The sequence below is a fragment of the Eretmochelys imbricata genome, chromosome 2 (genome assembly GCF_965152235.1).
Source record: "Eretmochelys imbricata isolate rEreImb1 chromosome 2, rEreImb1.hap1, whole genome shotgun sequence".
Taxonomy (NCBI): domain Eukaryota; kingdom Metazoa; phylum Chordata; order Testudines; family Cheloniidae; genus Eretmochelys; species Eretmochelys imbricata.
Window position 1 is genome coordinate 184,066,523 of NC_135573.1, and position 16,750 is coordinate 184,083,272.

General features: G+C 44.1%; 1 protein-coding gene across 2 annotated transcripts in view; it reads right to left on the reverse strand.

Annotated features, from left to right (window-relative positions):
* The window catches only part of STAC (SH3 and cysteine rich domain), a 106,359-nt gene extending 103,064 nt beyond the window's left edge, over positions 1-3,295 (reverse strand). For both annotated transcript variants that reach the window (XM_077809249.1, XM_077809248.1), the window contains exon 1: positions 3,179-3,295. In XM_077809249.1, coding sequence (XP_077665375.1) covers positions 3,179-3,295 — 117 coding nt within the window. The remainder of the gene's footprint in view (positions 1-3,178) is intronic.
* Positions 3,296-16,750: the final 13,455 nt, after the last annotated feature.

Below are 16,750 nucleotides of genomic sequence, written 5' to 3' on the forward strand. Positions count from 1 at the left end.
TGAAATTGTGCATCTCAAAACATGCTCATCAGGTACTGCAGTATTGCTTGGCTGTCATCTTTTTGAATACAACAGTTTGTGTATGCACATTTCAAGCCTGCTTTCTGAAATATGGCCCCATGAGTCTTTATTCCTCAAAAGTTTTTATGCTGCTGAAGAGCTCCCTGTTCATTTTTAAAGTGGCTTTTTCTGTACAATGGAGAATACAATGTCCCTTCTGATCGCATCTAAAATAAATACTCAAAACATAAATATACACGTTACGTGTGTTGAAGTCTTTATATGCAAACAACAGTATTGACGGACAAAAACTTCAGACATCCAGGCCTTTTGCTTGTTCAAGTGTGGTGTGAGACTGGCAAAGCTAAAGATAATTGTTCGACTAGAAGTCATTTAGCAGTATCATGGCTTCTTGCCAGATAAGCCTAACTCCCATTGGCATTACTGGGAGTAGTATGGATGTATGACCAGGAGAAGAGCAATTTTATAGGTAATATTTTGCTTGATCTGATTTTAGGATCAGAATTAGTCCTTTTTGTTGTGCAGAAAGCATTTTTAACTCATCCAAGAAGCGCCTCTTGCACACAGTAGTAGCCAAGTCTGATTAGATGAACAGAACCTAAAGCTTTATAACTTTTTGCTTGGCTCTGCCTGAGGACAGTATCATACAGCACCAAGGAGCCATGGCCCAGCACACACCTTCATGCACCTCATCTGTACACGGGGTAGAGTGCTGAGTCTCCTGTGAGGCACTTTCAAATCCCATGGACTTCTCTGGGAGACAAGGTTGCTCAATACCTACCAGGTAGATCCTGGTGGAGTTGGGCCCTCAGTGAATAACTGTCTCTTTTTTCATCTCCTCTAAAAATGCTTCTGTGTTCTACAGTGATGTCCCACAGCCCTACAGTTCACAGTAGTATTGGATCATTATGGCAGAATATTGATGGTGCAGGGCTTTTTCTTTTAAAGATAAAGGTGTGCCTTTATTTAGAGAATTCTCTAATTCTCTTCCTTGTGGTACCAAAGAACACTCTCAGCAGGGCCCAAAGCATAGGTGCTGACTCTCTGGCTGCACAGATGGAAAAAAAATCTTGGGTGCTTAACACCCATCAGCAGCCAGCCCTCTGGCGCCTCCCATCCACCAGTGGCCCCACCAATCAACTCCTCCCTCTCCCTCCCAGTGCCTCCTGCCTGGCCCTTCAGACGTTTTAATCTGGCCCTTGAGCTCCCGCAGCGTGCAGTAGGCACTGGGTGGGAGGGGGAGGAGCGGGGAGGAGGAGCGCTCAGGGGAGGGGGCGGAACTAGGTGGGAAGAGGCAGGGTGAGCGTGGAGTGGGGGGTCGAACATGGGCGGGAAGAGGCGGGGTTGGGGTGGGGGCGCAGCCTGGTGCAGAGCAGCAGGTTGAGCATCCCCGGGGCCTGGAGGAAGCCGGCATCCATGAAAGTACTGTGGCTTACTATACTGTTACTACACTGCTTTAGGTCATTATTGTGGAATTCTGTGGAATACTACAATATATATATACTGTGGGCTAAAGCAGCAGTTTGACTTAAATCCAGATACAATGTGCCCCTTATCAGCTAACACAGGGGTGGGCAAAATACGGCCTGGGGGCTGCATCCAGCCCTTCAGACATTTTAATCGGGCCCTCGAGCTCCCGCTGGGGAGCAGGGTCCAGAGCTTGACCCGCTCCGGCAGTCCCGCTGGGGAGAGGGGTCAGGGGCTTGCCCTGCTCTGCATGTGCTGTGGCTCCACGTAGCTTCTGGAAGCAGCAGCATGTCGCCCCTCTGGCTCCTACACATAGGGGCAGCCAGGGGACTCCACATGCTCCAGGGGGCTCCAGGAACTGCGGCCAATGGGAGCTGCCTGGATGCACCTCCACATAGGAGCTGGAAGGGGGACATGGCGCTGCTTGAGGTAAGTACCAACCGGAGCCTGACTCCCTCCTGCACCCCAATGCTCTGCCCCAGCCCTGATCCCCCTTCTGCCCTCTGAACTGCTTGGTCCCAGCCCAGAGCACCTTCCTGCACACCCAACCCCTTATTCCCATTCCCACCCCCACCCCAGAGCCCACACCCCAAGCTGGAGTCACACCCCCTCCACACCCCAATCCCCTGGCCCAGCCCGGAGCCCCCTCCTGCACCTGAACTCCTCATTTCTGGCTCCACCCCAGAGCCCACACCTCTAGCCAGAGCCCTCACCCCTTCCCATACCCAACCCCCAATTTCATGAGCATTCATGGCCCACCATACAATTTCCATACCCAGATGTGGCCCTCAGGCCAAAAAGTTTGCCCACATTGGGCTAAACTGCCATTAGGTCCTGTGGTTTCTAAATATCTATCCGGACATAAGCAGTTAGGGTCAGAGACCATCTTTTTGTGCTGTTTTTGTACAGTGCCTAGCACAATGAGGCCATGGGCCATGCCTGAGGCTCCCAGGCACAACTGCAATGCCAATAAAAAATAAATTGTGAGATTGTCCAGTAAACAGAAGAGCACCATTATTTTGGAAATCTGCTTTGTTTCATATACTTTTCTCTTTCTAATTATACACAGGTTGACCCAGAAACTTTTCGCAAGTAAATCTATGAAACATTTAAGAGCACAGAAATTGGAGATGAGTGGCTGTTTTTTTTAGCAAAGTAATTTGAGCCAGATAATTAAAATGGATTGGGGGAAGAAAACCATCTCTTATAGAGAGCGGGTACGAATTCTTGCACCAAAATGACCATTCAGGCCCTATTTCAAATACTGATGTGTTTAAAAGGGAATGCCCAAGTTCACAGAAGCATCTGTCAGAAAATAACCCACAACTGTTTCCTGAATCTGCAACACATTCAGTTATTCCAGCCATGAACAAGTGAAAACCTTGGACCCATTCTCACGCCAAGTATTAAAATATCTATTGAAAGGGATTGATTCCCCCTCCCCCTTAAGAAAAATAAATCTCAAAACCATTTCTCCCCCTCAGTTCAAACTCTAGGGTCACCCAGGTGAATGGCAAGTGTTCTGAAGTCTGGCCATTATAAACATGTAATAGGCTTAGAACATTATAAGCCACAACAATAATAAATCACTACTTTTAATCCTTGTCCAGAATTTCAATTTACAAAAATATACCTCCAGCATAGAGTAAAATCTGCCTTTTTTTTTTTAAATACCAAATGGATTAAATACCTTTGATTCCTGGCTGGTAGTAGATGCTGGAGAGGGGGGTTGATCTGTGTTCTCTAGTTCATTCTCTTTCTCCACATTATCCACACTGACTTCAGTAGTGTTGCTTGGTGGAATCATTTTACCTCTAAAATAATACCGTTGCTATCGGGAAGAGAGCTCCAGTCCTCTCCTGCTTTTGTTTATTTAATTTGTTCTTTCTTCTCCGTTCCTGCAGCGCAAACACACTCCTCTCATTCTCAGTTTGGCTATATTTGAAGGCTAGAATTCTCTGGATTTTCTTTTTCTTCTCCTCTTCCTCCCTCACTCCCCCCCCCCGCCCCCTTCCCCTCTGTAATTCTGCTGCAAGGGAAGTAAGTTATTGATGGCTCTGTGGGTCAGTTGTGTGTCTGCTTCTGTGTTTTTCTTGCTCCTTCTTTCCTCAGAGTGAAGCCTGGAGGTGTAGAACAGAGAGTCGTGACTGTCAGCCCAGTGATCAAATGGGAGTGAGCTGAAGCAGAAAGCCTGAGCTGCTCACACACATGGGGCACTGGAGGGAGGAGTTGTATTTCTAATGCCTTGAACGGCTTTGCAGGAGCATGTGCTGTCATAGTAGTGAAAGAAAGTAATGCACTCACACACACACGCAACTGCACACGAGGGTTGGAGGAGCTGTTTTACCTTTTAGTAAGGCTCAAGATACGGGAGCGTGGCACCGTTTGAAGAAGTGCAGCTGCTCATTTATGTTCTAGTAAATTGTATGGTGTGGAGTGTGCGTTAGGGGGATTCCAGAAACGAAGAGGAAAACATCCCCACCAAATAGGGACATCACAAATCAAAGGAAGCTGGCACTTTTAGAGCAGGAAGCTTCCTCCCAAACTTCTTGCTAAAAGGGGACATGACAGGCACACAGAAAACCCTCCCTGGTATCACATGCCCCTGGGTGAATAGGAAATGCAGGCAAAACAGCATCGCTCTGAGTGAGGCACATGGAATCGAGCATGGCAGCGGCTGTCGAAAGGTCAAATGAAGCATCCATGAGCTGCACAATTCCTACACGTGGAGGTTGCCACGGTGATAATGCTAGATGAGTAACTAAATGATGGTGTCCAGTGAAGCAGCGGGAAATATCTCTCCACACAGCTGAGAATGGTGTTGTCACACCAGGACCCTTTGGGGGAATAAGCCAGTGCTGGGGACTTTCACTTAGTGGATCAGATCCTCAGGGTGTGTAAAAAAAAAAAAAGTGTCACTCCATTGCCTTTCTGATTTACTCCTGCTGAGGATTTGGCTCAGTACATTTACAAAGCTACTTACTGGCTGTTTCATCCTCTGTGCCCTTATACACAAGGCTGAGTGCATAGCATGTTCTTTAAAGGGGATTCTATGGGGCATTTTTGCTTGTATTCATACAGCATTATTGTGGCACGTCTCACCTCCTTTCCACACTGATTTAAGGGCTAAGCGCCTTACAGTCAGTAAGATTCGAGAGTGCTTGGCTCCTAGCAGACAGGCTTACTATACTGTGGGGTGAGCCCCTTCAATTAGAGGGGAGCATATGACCCTTAGATATTAATAACATACTTTGAAAAGTAGTTTCTCCTTTAATCTGTGGTTCTACCCTGAAAAGTGGCAACTGATAGAAGTGGTAAGAATGGCAATTTCTTACTTGGCAGATTTGCTAACCTGCTATATTCAGAGGTAGATCCGCTGAACTTAGAGACACAGATACATTTTGACTGCTTTTCACTCCGTGTCACTATGGGAGAGTGAACTGGATTCTGTAGTGGCCCAGGCCTCAGCCACAGGATTGTTAACTAAGGTTCTGTTGCAGGGCCATATATTGTTCCAGGTAATTCCCTGGTGGTTTCCACAGGTGTAAATGAAGGTGGAATATGAAGACAATGGGGTTGTACGGGTCTAAGGGAGTGCAGAATTAGGCCTGTAGACTTCTTATTCTTTGTAATGACGCAGGGGACAGGAAAAAAGCCGCAGCCTTACTTTGAATCCCCAGGTAAATTTTCAGGGCTCTCAGGAAAAAAAAAAAGAGCTTTTTACCTTTAAATGGAGTATCTTGGATACCAAAATCATTACCAGCCAATCAACATGGACCCTATGGATGCTCTTTGTACAGTCCCTTTGGAGCAGAACTGTACCTGCAAACATAATTCTTTGTTTGTCCTGTTGTGGTTAATGCCATTACAGCCATAAAAATGCACTTTGGTCACTCACGTAAGGGCTGCAATGAAGCTAAGATGGCGCGGGTGGGGTGGGGAGGGGGGGATACAGAACTCACAGCAGTGGATTTGGCAGGGAAGCAAATTTCAAATTCTGTATTTTAAAAAAATTCAAGCAGAGTCCTAGATTGTGCCTCTCTGAGCTTTGGGGCCCTCCATCCATGTGTGGAGCTATAGAATCATAGACTTTAAGGTCAGAAGGGACCATTATGCTCATCTAGTCTGCCCTCCTGCACAACGCAGGCCATAGAATCTCACCCACCCACTCCTGTAACAAACCTCTAACCTATGTCTGAGCTATTGAAGTCCTCAAATCGTGGTTTAAAGACTTTGAGGTGCAGAGTATCCTCCAGCAAGTGACCCGTGCCCCAGACTGCAGAGGAAGGCGAAAAACCTCCAGGTCCTCTGCCAATCTGCCCTGGAGGAAAATTCCTTCCCAATTCCAAATATGGTGATCAGCTAAACCCTGAGCAGTGGGCAAGACTCACCAGCCAGCCACCCAGGAAAAAATTCTCTGTAGTAACTCAGATCCCACTCCATCTAACATCCCATCACAGGCCATTGGGCATATCTACTGCTAATAGTTGAAGATCGATTAATTGCCAAAATTAGGCTATTCCATCATATCATCCCTTCCATAAACTTATCAAGCTTAGTCTTGAACCAGATATGTCTTTTGACCTCACCCCTCCTGCATGGAATATGAGGGTCAGGTGTTCCATGGCATCACCTGAGGTAGGAATGGGCCAATAGCAGGGCCTATTAGGCAACAATTGGTCAGATTTGAGGACAGGGTCATTGTCTCTCCTTCTAGCCCTGTGTAGACAAGTTTAAAAATAAAGGTAACCTAGATCCAGACCTGAAGAAGAGCTCTATGTAAGCTTCAAAGCTTGTCTCTCTCTCACCAACTGAAGTTGGTTCAATGCAAGAACTTACCTCAACCACCTTATGTCTCTGATATCCTGGGACCATCACAAGTATAACTACACAGCAAACTGAAGGTCCTTTCTGTTCAGGGGACTCAGGTCAGCTGTGGGCATGGGAGATCCTGCCAGGGAGATGTTGGTGAAGAGACACTGGCCTCTCTGTGGGTGGCCCTGGTCTCCTTTAGATTCCAGGCAGTTTGGGGGCACCACATTGGATCATTCCACAGAGGGTGCATGTCCGAGCCCAACAGAGCAATTTTTTCTCCTCACAGAACCCCTCCCAGGAGTATTTCCAGTATTATCAGTTGGAAGCCTGTACCTGTGTTCTGTTACTGGTTAGGGAGCTCAAACAGGTCTTGTATAAAATTTTTTGCCACTCCTCTCTAAAATAAACATGAGATCCTTTTAAGAGGCAGAGTAATACTTAATGCTCCAAGTATTGTAAAATCATGCACACATTCTGTATTAAAAGCATGTAATGTCATGAATGTAAAAGTGACTCTCCTACCACACTCAGTACTCAATTCTTTTTGTTTAACCAAATTAGTACCGACACCTGTTGCACTCCCTTCCTTCTCCCAATTACTCACTTGTCAGCCATGACTGATCTGCCAGTTACTTGACAATTAGCCTGGGAAAGATGACTCAAAGCTCAAATCTTAAAAATGCCTCTCCCCTCCCCCCATCAACAGTGATTTATCAAAAATCAAATATCAAGTATAATAAAACAGAGAGATCACATTAAATAAACCTACAAATCCTCTCTTTCCCAGTCATCCTTGAAAAAGTTGGCTCTGTGATTGATGCTGATCATTCTCTGGGTGAAGGTTCTTGCCTGATATGTGAGGTACTACAGTATGCCACTAAATGAAAGGCAATGAAGCAGATTCTCTAATGAAAAGATGAGTATAGATTTTGGAGCAGGGAAAGGAATTTTAATGAATAAATGTAAGAGTCTCAACCCCCAACTGTGGCTGCTTAGCTGCATGAAGCAGCTGTAAAGTCACAGCCAAGAATTCCCCTGACAGGGGGATCCTCAGGTGATGAAAAGCCAGCATAGATGGCTCCATGCCATCTGCTCCTCCCTCCACATAGAGGGGGAATTAGGGGCAGGGATGGGGAGCATAGAGGGCAGTGCACTGTGATCCACTGAACCGTGGCTGGCAAAACGCTTCCTGAAGGACTACTGCAACTGGCATAGTTTGGAGCAGCACAAGATTGTTCTAAACTACACCTGGGCTGTTTCAGCTCTTAGCCAGTCCAAGAATGGAGGAGAGAAATGGTTGCACAGGGTATGTCTACACTGCCAACAACAACAACAACAAAAAAATCCTATAGCAGTAAGTCTCAGTGTCCAGGTCAACTGACTCAGGCTCGTGCTACGGGGCTAAAAATAGCAGCGTAGATGTGCTGGCTGGAGCTCAGGCTCACTGGGTTTCAGAGTCTGGGCTCCAGCCCCAGCAGGAACATTTGCACCACTACTTTTAGCCCTGTAGTGTAGCCCCACGAGCCTGAGTCAGTTGACCTGAGCTTAGAAACTTGCTGCTGCAGGATTTTTTTGATGCAGTGTAGACCTACCTTTAAAGGCACATTTCTCCCCACTTCCTTCGGCTGCACTAAGGGTATATCTACACTATGGAGACTCTATCGGCAGAGCTGCATTGCCGTAGCTATGTCAGCATAACCTCCTGGTGTAGATGCAGCGCACGCTGATGGAAGGGGTATTTCTGTGGGTGTAGGAACACTACCTCCTCAAATGACAGTAGTTATGGCGACAGAAGCATTCTTCCATCAACAGCGCTGCAGCTGCACCGGGGATGAGGTCAGCATACCTATTGTGGTCAGGGGTGTGGATTTTTAACATCCCTGAGTGATGTAACTATGTCATCTTAGCTTTTAAGTGTAGGCCAGGCCTAAGTCTGAACTCAGTACAGCTGAAAATCTGACCCACCTTCTCTATTCTATGCCATTCAGACACAAACCTCCTGACAGACATTTAACACTCGTTTAAAGGAACAGGTATGGAATCTAGTTATATTAACATAAAAATTAAAACAAATGAATTCAGCACTTATAAAAGGGTTTTAGATTAACAGACTATGAGACCAACATCTTCTGATTATTAATGGGGTGGGGTGGGAGGAGAAGGGAGTACATTACAGGCCTGATTCTTCACTGCCTTGGACCTTGTGCAGTTATGTACACCAGTGCAAAGTGGGTATAAAATGCTTACAGATCAGAATGATAACATTTTGCACAGACTGCGCAGGTGTAGAAAATAACTACCTAAGGTGCAAGGCAGTAAAGAAGCAGGCCCTGGACAATCCCAATCTCTTATACTTAGAATATAGAGGAGTAGGACACTCTCTGAAGCCACTTGGGATCTGACTATGCAGACCTAGCCAACCTAGGAAATGCTTAGATTGTTGGGTGTCATAGAAACCTTAAAATAGATAGAAAAATTACAGCAGCTGCAGTACAACTTGCCTCCACATCAGCCCCCACACCTGTGTGCTTCAACCCTGTTCGGGGGTACTTCTCTAGGGATCAAACAGTAGCTGGGTTTCTTTGCCTGTTCAGTCCTTTGTCTGTCTGCTGAGATCAGCAACAAATCTGCCATTGAGTATCATTGTGACAGTGATTATATTTTAAATGTGGATTAGCATTGCACAATTGACCAGGTGTATTGTGGGATCCTTGTTTGGACTATCCTCTGAAGTGTTAGCTATTGGCCGCTGCTGGAAACCAGGACACCAAACCAGCAGTTTGCTTCAGTATGACCACTCCCCTGTCTCTAAGTAATGAGGTTGCAAGCACTTCTCAGTGGACAGCCATTGCACCATCACAGGAAACAGTATTACAAATAGCATCAGGTGGCTAATTATTATTTTTTTGCTTGCAATTAAGCATGCCTTGTCTGCCTTTAGTACAGTCTTATCAGTTCATCTGGCAGATAATATAGTAACAACCACCCCCTGATTCTGGTAGTCAAAATGCCTTCTTTGAAAGGTACAATCAACCATGCCTTACATTGGAATCACGAGCCAACTAGTGCGGCAACAGCATTCAAGGCAATTGGGACCATTACAGTGCTTTGCTTTTTGGCTAAGGGATCTCAAATTACCTTTCAAAGTTTAAGGAAATAGGCCTCCCAGCACTCCAGGAAGTGATCATCATGAATAAAAAGAGTAGGCATGGAAGACACCAAACTCTAAATTAAATGTTGGATTGAAGGAGGGGACAGAAGGAACCCAAACCTGAATTTTAATTTCAAAATGGTCCCTCTCTCCAATAAGTGATTCAAAATCTGGATCCAAGTTTTGCAGCTTGTGCCTATCTCTAATAGAGATTATTTCACCCACCACTAGATTGGAATATAAACTGTGCAACAGCATGTAGCATGTAGAAATCTAGGACAGGACATGAAGAATGCACTTGAAATTGCCAGGAAAATTTAAGAAGACAGAATATAATTATACAAGTAGAAATTTAACAAATCCTGGAATTAATACATCCACGTTTACAAAAAGCACTACTGGACCCTTAGAAGCCACCAGGGGCCAGGACCTGATTTCACATCTCTGCTAGCAGCATAGTGCCCTCTAACTGTGCAGGGATATTGATTCAGAGTCTATGGATTAGGGTTACCATACGTCTGTATTTTCCCAGACATGTCCAGCTTTTTGGTTCTTAAATCGCGGTCCGGGAGGAATTTTTAAATATCTAAAAACGTCGGGGATTTTGCCATTATTATTTTTCCCCAAAGAAGAGTTGATCATTCAAGAAAGAGAGTGAATGTTGATCATTTGAGAAAGTGAAAGTTGATCACTCGAGAGAGTGCCCGCTTTTTCCCCCTAGCTCCCAGCGCTTACACTGCGAAACATCTGTTTTGCACGGCTGGGAGGAGCGGGGAGGAGGGGGAAATTGGCGCGCTTAGGGGAGGAGACGGGACCGGGACGGGGATTTGGGGAAGGGGTCCAATGGGGCAGGGAGGGGGCAGAGTTGGGGGGGACTTTGGGGAAGGGGTTGGAGTGGGGGCAGGGAAAGGGTGGAGTTGGGGCAGGCCACGGGCGGGGGGCACAAGCAAATACTGCCCCCGTGGAGTGTCCTCTTTTTTGAATATTCAAATATGGTAACCCTACTATAGATTCTAAGACCAGAACAGACCATTGTAATAATCTAGTTTGACCTCCTTCATAACACAGACCATAGAATTTTTCCAAAATTATTCCTAAAGAATAGCTTTTAGAAAAACATCCAATCTCGATTTAAAAATGGTCAGTGATGGAGGATCCACCATGACCCACAGTAAATTGAGGCAAGAGAACCACCTACTGAACCACTAACACCCTCTTCCTGCAGTCCGTAGATGCTTTTAGTAGGTTTGTCACCCATGTAGTGACCTAGCCCAACTCTATTTAGCTGGGACGAGCTAACGTACAGTTATAGTACAGGGTAGCATGCGTTGTTTCTTAATAAAAGCCAATGCAAACTGAATTAGAGCACCATTCTGTGGTGAAAGTAAATAGAATCCAAAATGGGATTTGAGGCACATGCAGAACATAACTGGTGGGGCATGTCAGCATCTATATGTATATTTGTTACACAGATATTTATGGCTTTGCACCAAAGTTAAAAAAGCTAGGCCTATATCATACTTTCTGTCTTGGACATCAGGAATGTACCTATCATTAATATTTAGGCACAAACATTCATGCTGACTACAACATGAACCCTGCTGGTCACTGTAAGCGTGCAACACTTGTGCTACCATGTTCTGATGAGGAAGAAAAAAGGATTTCTTAAGGTACCAGCCATCTTTGTTGGGAGAAAGATCCTTTTCAGCAGTGGATGATGTGACTCCTTTATGCCCAGTGAAATCTATACAGTGCCATGGCATGTTGCAGAATGAAAGGGGCCACAGAAACGTAAGAAATTATCATGATCACGATCAACATTGCACTCTGCTGGATTAGTGCATGTGTCATGTACAGTGTGAATGTGTCTGATTATGATTACCCTACACGATTACTTTACGTAAGTTAATACGAAGGTCTAATTCTAGAGAGTGCAGAAAAGAAATGCCTAATGAGCCACAAATCGGGTATGAGGGCTCTTTAGAACATAAAACTCAATCAAACTAAAGGTGAGCATTTCACATCTCCAGGGGTGAACCCCCAAAGCACAGCTCTGTTGCTAAAATTTTTCAGGAAATGCAAAATCTGAAAGATGAAGCAACAACATGTAGTCTCAGACACGGCACCTTTTTATATAAGTTCCAGCAGTATTGGACTACTATTGCTTTGTATTTCTGAGCAATTCCAGGAACACAAAAAAATATTTATGACACATCAACTTCTTGAGAATAAACTACTTTTACCTCTGAGAAATTTTAGGTGAGAATATCTGGGGCTAAATGGCTAATTTCAATGGTGGGTGACCGAGATTGCGCCCTAAACAAGGCATTGAAGATTTCTCTTACAGCAGTGAGTCAAAGGGATTTGTTTTGTTTTGTTTTGAAGCAAGGGAATTGTTTTCTAACTAAACTTTGTCCTGTTTGTGCTTGCCCATAAATGAGACGAGATTGGAAACAGCATTAAAAAATTCCCAGAGCCAGCAAAAGTGGGCCTGCACATAGTAACATTTTTCAGAGGAGGCTGAGATTACATAAGTGTCATGGAACAGCTGACTGCAACATTAACACTTTAGCATCAATAATATAGGCAGAGCTGTTTGTTCTGTGTCAAGTATAAAGCGACGGAACCAAGGCAGTCCAACATTCCTGCACACATACCATCCTCTCTCAGCAAGCACTTCCTGAAAGTAGAGTTCGCTAAGTCCCTGTACATTATCTTAGTATAATGTCCCTTACTGGGAAGCTATCATAACACAGGTAATGCCACCTATAGTTAAGGCTGCCCAACACTTTCCATTCCAGGACTCTGTTTTCAGTTGCATATAACATTGCTAAACTAACCATTTGGACTGAAATTTTCTATCCTGGGTGTCTGTCTCAGGATGCATTTTTGGGGAAAGTTTCAGCTAAAATAGTTCAGCTGTTTCCAAGAACAATATTAAGGAAAAATATGTTGTTTTAACTATGTTAAAAAATTCTTACAACTGTCACGTTGAGAAGCTCTAGCACCTCCCTACTTTGGAACATAGACTTGAAATTCATCAGGGATGTCAGAATGCCAAATCTGCCATCCCTGCAAAAAATCACCCAAATTATGAGAAATCTCCGTTCAAACATGCTCAGTAGTGACTTGTTAGAGTCTGGCAGTCAAATTCTTTGAAGATTCCATCTGCACGGACCATGCTCCATCCCTTCAACAGCTCCTATGTGCCAACTGGACTGTGTCCCCACAAAGTAACTGAGTGTAGCTGAACAGGACTTGCCTTGCATTTACTCGTCAGGGGCTGTTGTGGCACCAGGCACAGGAACTGAGAGCAGAGGGATGTCTCTCTTGTGCTCTTAATGCTCACACCCAGGCAATAAGAGGGAGGATGAAAAAGCCTGATTTGAACTAAAGAGCTGAGGAAAGGTAGTGGTGGCAAGGGGTGAACTGAGTGGGGGAGAGAAGGGGATAGCAGCATTCAGAGGTTTTGGGGAGTGGTATGGGGGTGATAGGAACAGAGAGGGCAGAGAAACCTGGAGTTTGTGTTAAAAGAGTTAGAAGGGTTTGGATTACAGGTAAAGAAAGAAAAAAACAAGACTTGTTCCAGTAACAAGTAACACAATTGGATCATAAAATCAATGTGGAAATCCTAAAACTTGCCTCAAAGAAAAATGAAGCACAGTCCAAACTACACATATAGAATGATGGGGTCTAAATTAGCGGTTATCACTGAAGAAAGATCATGGATAGTTCTCTGAAAACATCTCCTCAATCTGCAGTGGCAGTCAAAAAAGCTCACAGAATGTTAGGAGCGGTTAGGAAAGGGATAGAAAATAAGACAGAAAATATTATAATACCACTGTATAAATGTATAGGATGCCCACACCTTGAAAACAGCATGCAGTTCTGGTCATCCCATCTTAAAAAAGATATATTAGAATTGGCAAATGTACAGAGAAGGGCAACAAAAATGATAAGGGGTATGGAACAGCTTCCATAAGAGGAGAGATTAAAAAGTCTGGGATTGTTCAGTTTAGAAAAGAGACAACTAAGGAGGGATATGATCGAGGTCTATAAAATCATGAATGGCGTGGAGAGAGTGAGTAAAAAACTGTTATTTACCCCTCCACAATACAAGAACCAGGGGTCACCCAATGAAATTAATAGGCAGCAGGTTAAAACAAACACAAGGATGTACTTTTTCCACACAACACACTGTCAACCTGTGGAACTCATTGCCAGAGGATATTGTGAAGGCCAAAAGTATAATGGGTTCAAAAAAGGATAAATGGAGGATAGGTCCATCAATGGCTATTAGCCAAGGTAGCCAGGGATGCAACCACATGCTCTGGGTATCCCTAAACCTCTGACTGCTAGAAGCTGGGACAGGCTGACAAGGGATAGATCATCCAATAATTGCCCTGTTCTGTTAATTCCCTATGAAGTGTCCAGCACTGGCCACTGTTGGAAGATAGGATACTGGAATAGATGAACCACTGGTTTGATCCAGTAGCATAGGCGCCAACTTCCCTTCTTCCCTGTGGGTGCTCAACCCCCCCACACCTGGCCCCGCCCCTTCCCCATCCTCACCCTGCCCCAATTCCACCCCCCTTCCCCCAAGTCCCCGCCCCTGCCCTGCCTCTTTACCACCTCCTCCCCGGAGTGCGCTGCGTCCCCACTCCTCCCCCTCCCTTCCGGAAACTCCTAAACACCGCCAAACAGCTGTTGGGTGGCGGGCAGGAAGTGCTGGGAGGGCGAGGAGCAGGGACGCGGCATGCTGGGGGAGGGGGGAGAAGGAGGCAAGGAGGGGGTGCTAGGCTGCTGGTGGGTGTGGAGCACCAGCTAATTTTTCCCCGTGGGTGCTCCAGCCCCACAGCACCCATGGAGTCGGTGCCTATGCCCAGTAGGGCCATTTTTATGTTCTTATGTCCAAATTAACTGTGCCTTAGAATATCATAGAACTGAATCCTCTTTGGCTTTGGTCCATTATTATGGACATTTTCTTCCTAACTTTGTCTACAGTAATAAATCCAATGATACTATTTGTAAAACAAGATTATGAATGGGCTTGGACTAAAAAGCATTTTATTAATTAAAGAACAAAAAAGCATAGCGTATCTGTATTTCTGAACAGCTACAGAAGTTATTGTTTAGAAGGAAGAATTGTTAAATTTATGCTTCATATAAGGCCAAAAAACTGGATTATTTTTGTATCTTTACACATGGGTTCATTAGAACACTAGGTGATTGCTATGTTCCTACTGTGCAGACTGGGTAACATGACTACAAGGGATGCTAAATATCATTTAGAGATCAGACACTGAATTGGACTTGCAGCTGCTTCTCTGGTGACACTCAGACACAAGTAAAGTATTACTATGAAGTGTAAAATGCTTTTTCTGCAGTCTCTTGTCTTCAGCATCTTGGAATATGCATGGGAGACATGGACATGCAGGAAACGGAACATTAAGAGGCTTTCGAATTGAAATGTTACAGGCAATTGCTGCGTGCTAGCTATACCTCACACACAACTACAGAGGAAGTAATCAGCTGGATTTACAGAATAATTGGAGTGATATCTAATATCATCAAGACGATCAGATAAAGAAAACTTGTGTTTGTGGGGCATGTGGGTTGGATAAGTGGAGGAAGAATGCTGAAGCAAGGTTTGCAGGGACTGGTGCCAGGGGCACCCATCCACAGTGAGTGTGGTTTGATGATGTGGCTGACTGTTTGGGATGCAATGGGGCATGCTTCTCAATGCTGTGAGAAGACTGGAAAGAAGATTGCTGGCCAGTGACTCCTGTGTGTTGTGTTTACTGTTCATTGTGATGTGACTTTATGATGCTTTACATTATGAGAATAAATAAAAAATAATAATAAAATGATCCACATCTATTGCACTCCATTTCAGCTAGAAATGGGCCAGCATCAAATCCAGGGATTTTATCACATACAGGAACATTACTGCTAGCCTCTGTGAGCTGGAGTCTCAGCTCTTGTAAACCAGCCTTCCTCAACTGAAGTCAGTGGAGCTACCTCTGGGAACACCAGCTGAGAATTTTGCTCTAAGGGACTGAACCAAACCTTCAGATCTGAACACCCCCAAATGTAGGGGCAGTTCAATTTTAAATATGATTTTGTCTCTCTCCCATTATCTAATCTTATCAGAACCTACTACAAATGCTCACATGTGCAAAACAGGGAGGGTTTTTTCTAGTATAAATGTTCAATCTTTTCCTTTGCTTCCCTCTCCCCTCCTTATTCTGTTATGATAAACAGGAAGGTTAACTTGTGTGCACTGATTATTAGAAACCTTAGGAAGAAGTAGAAAGACCTTATTTTTTTAAACTTATAGCGCTAATAGTATTGTTAAGACTGGAGACTTGAACAAAGACTTTGAACTAGAGGATTAGGGGCTGAACAGTGGATTTTTATAGAAATATGCTCATATAAAAAAGCCTCTTTACTCTTCCCCGCCCAGCACTGTAACAGCTTTATACACTATAACTGGGATGACTGCTAGACAATAATAGATGGTATTGCTCAGGCACTGTGCTGAAAAGGTCCCCACACTGAAAACCCACTAGCTCAAAAGAGATACTGCAGAGAATGATCCAATTTAGATGATGAATAATGTAATTTAGCCTATACATATGTGACCACCTAATGAGATCTTTGTGTAGAAAATCTATTTTTATGTTCACCAAAGAAAAGCAAAGGACACACAGAATTATGATCAATAAGTGTTGAACTCCAGGCAGTTGATGCAAGGCTATTTTTAGAAATGGCTGGAAAAATAGACAGAACTAGTTTCCGCTGGAAAGCGCAGTCCATCAAAATAGAAAAAGCTTCACAAAATCATGTCAGGTTTGCCAAAATTTTGTTTGAGGGAAAAACTGAAACATCCCATATCAACATTTTGGAACGACAGGGTTTGATTTTTCATTTTGAAATGGCTTTTAGCATGGACTTTTTTAAAAAAATGTATTCTGAAATATACATCTAAACAAAACATTTGGGTTTAATCAAACAAAGCATTTAGATTTTCTGTTTTGGATCAAATTTCCAAGATTTCCCTTGGCAAAGAATTTTCAAGTGTTCCGGTTTCTTTCCAATTCTACATAAAGACAAATTTTAAAATCTCAAAATCCTTTGTGAATCAGAACTTCCGTCCCCCACCAGCTCTAGTTATTTTAGTTCTTTAATCTCCTTGAAGTCAAAGGATTTAGGATTAGTTTTAAAATAGGTCTTTAAAGCTGTTTCTCCGCCAACTGAAATATACATGACTAATTCAATGTCTAGAATTAATGT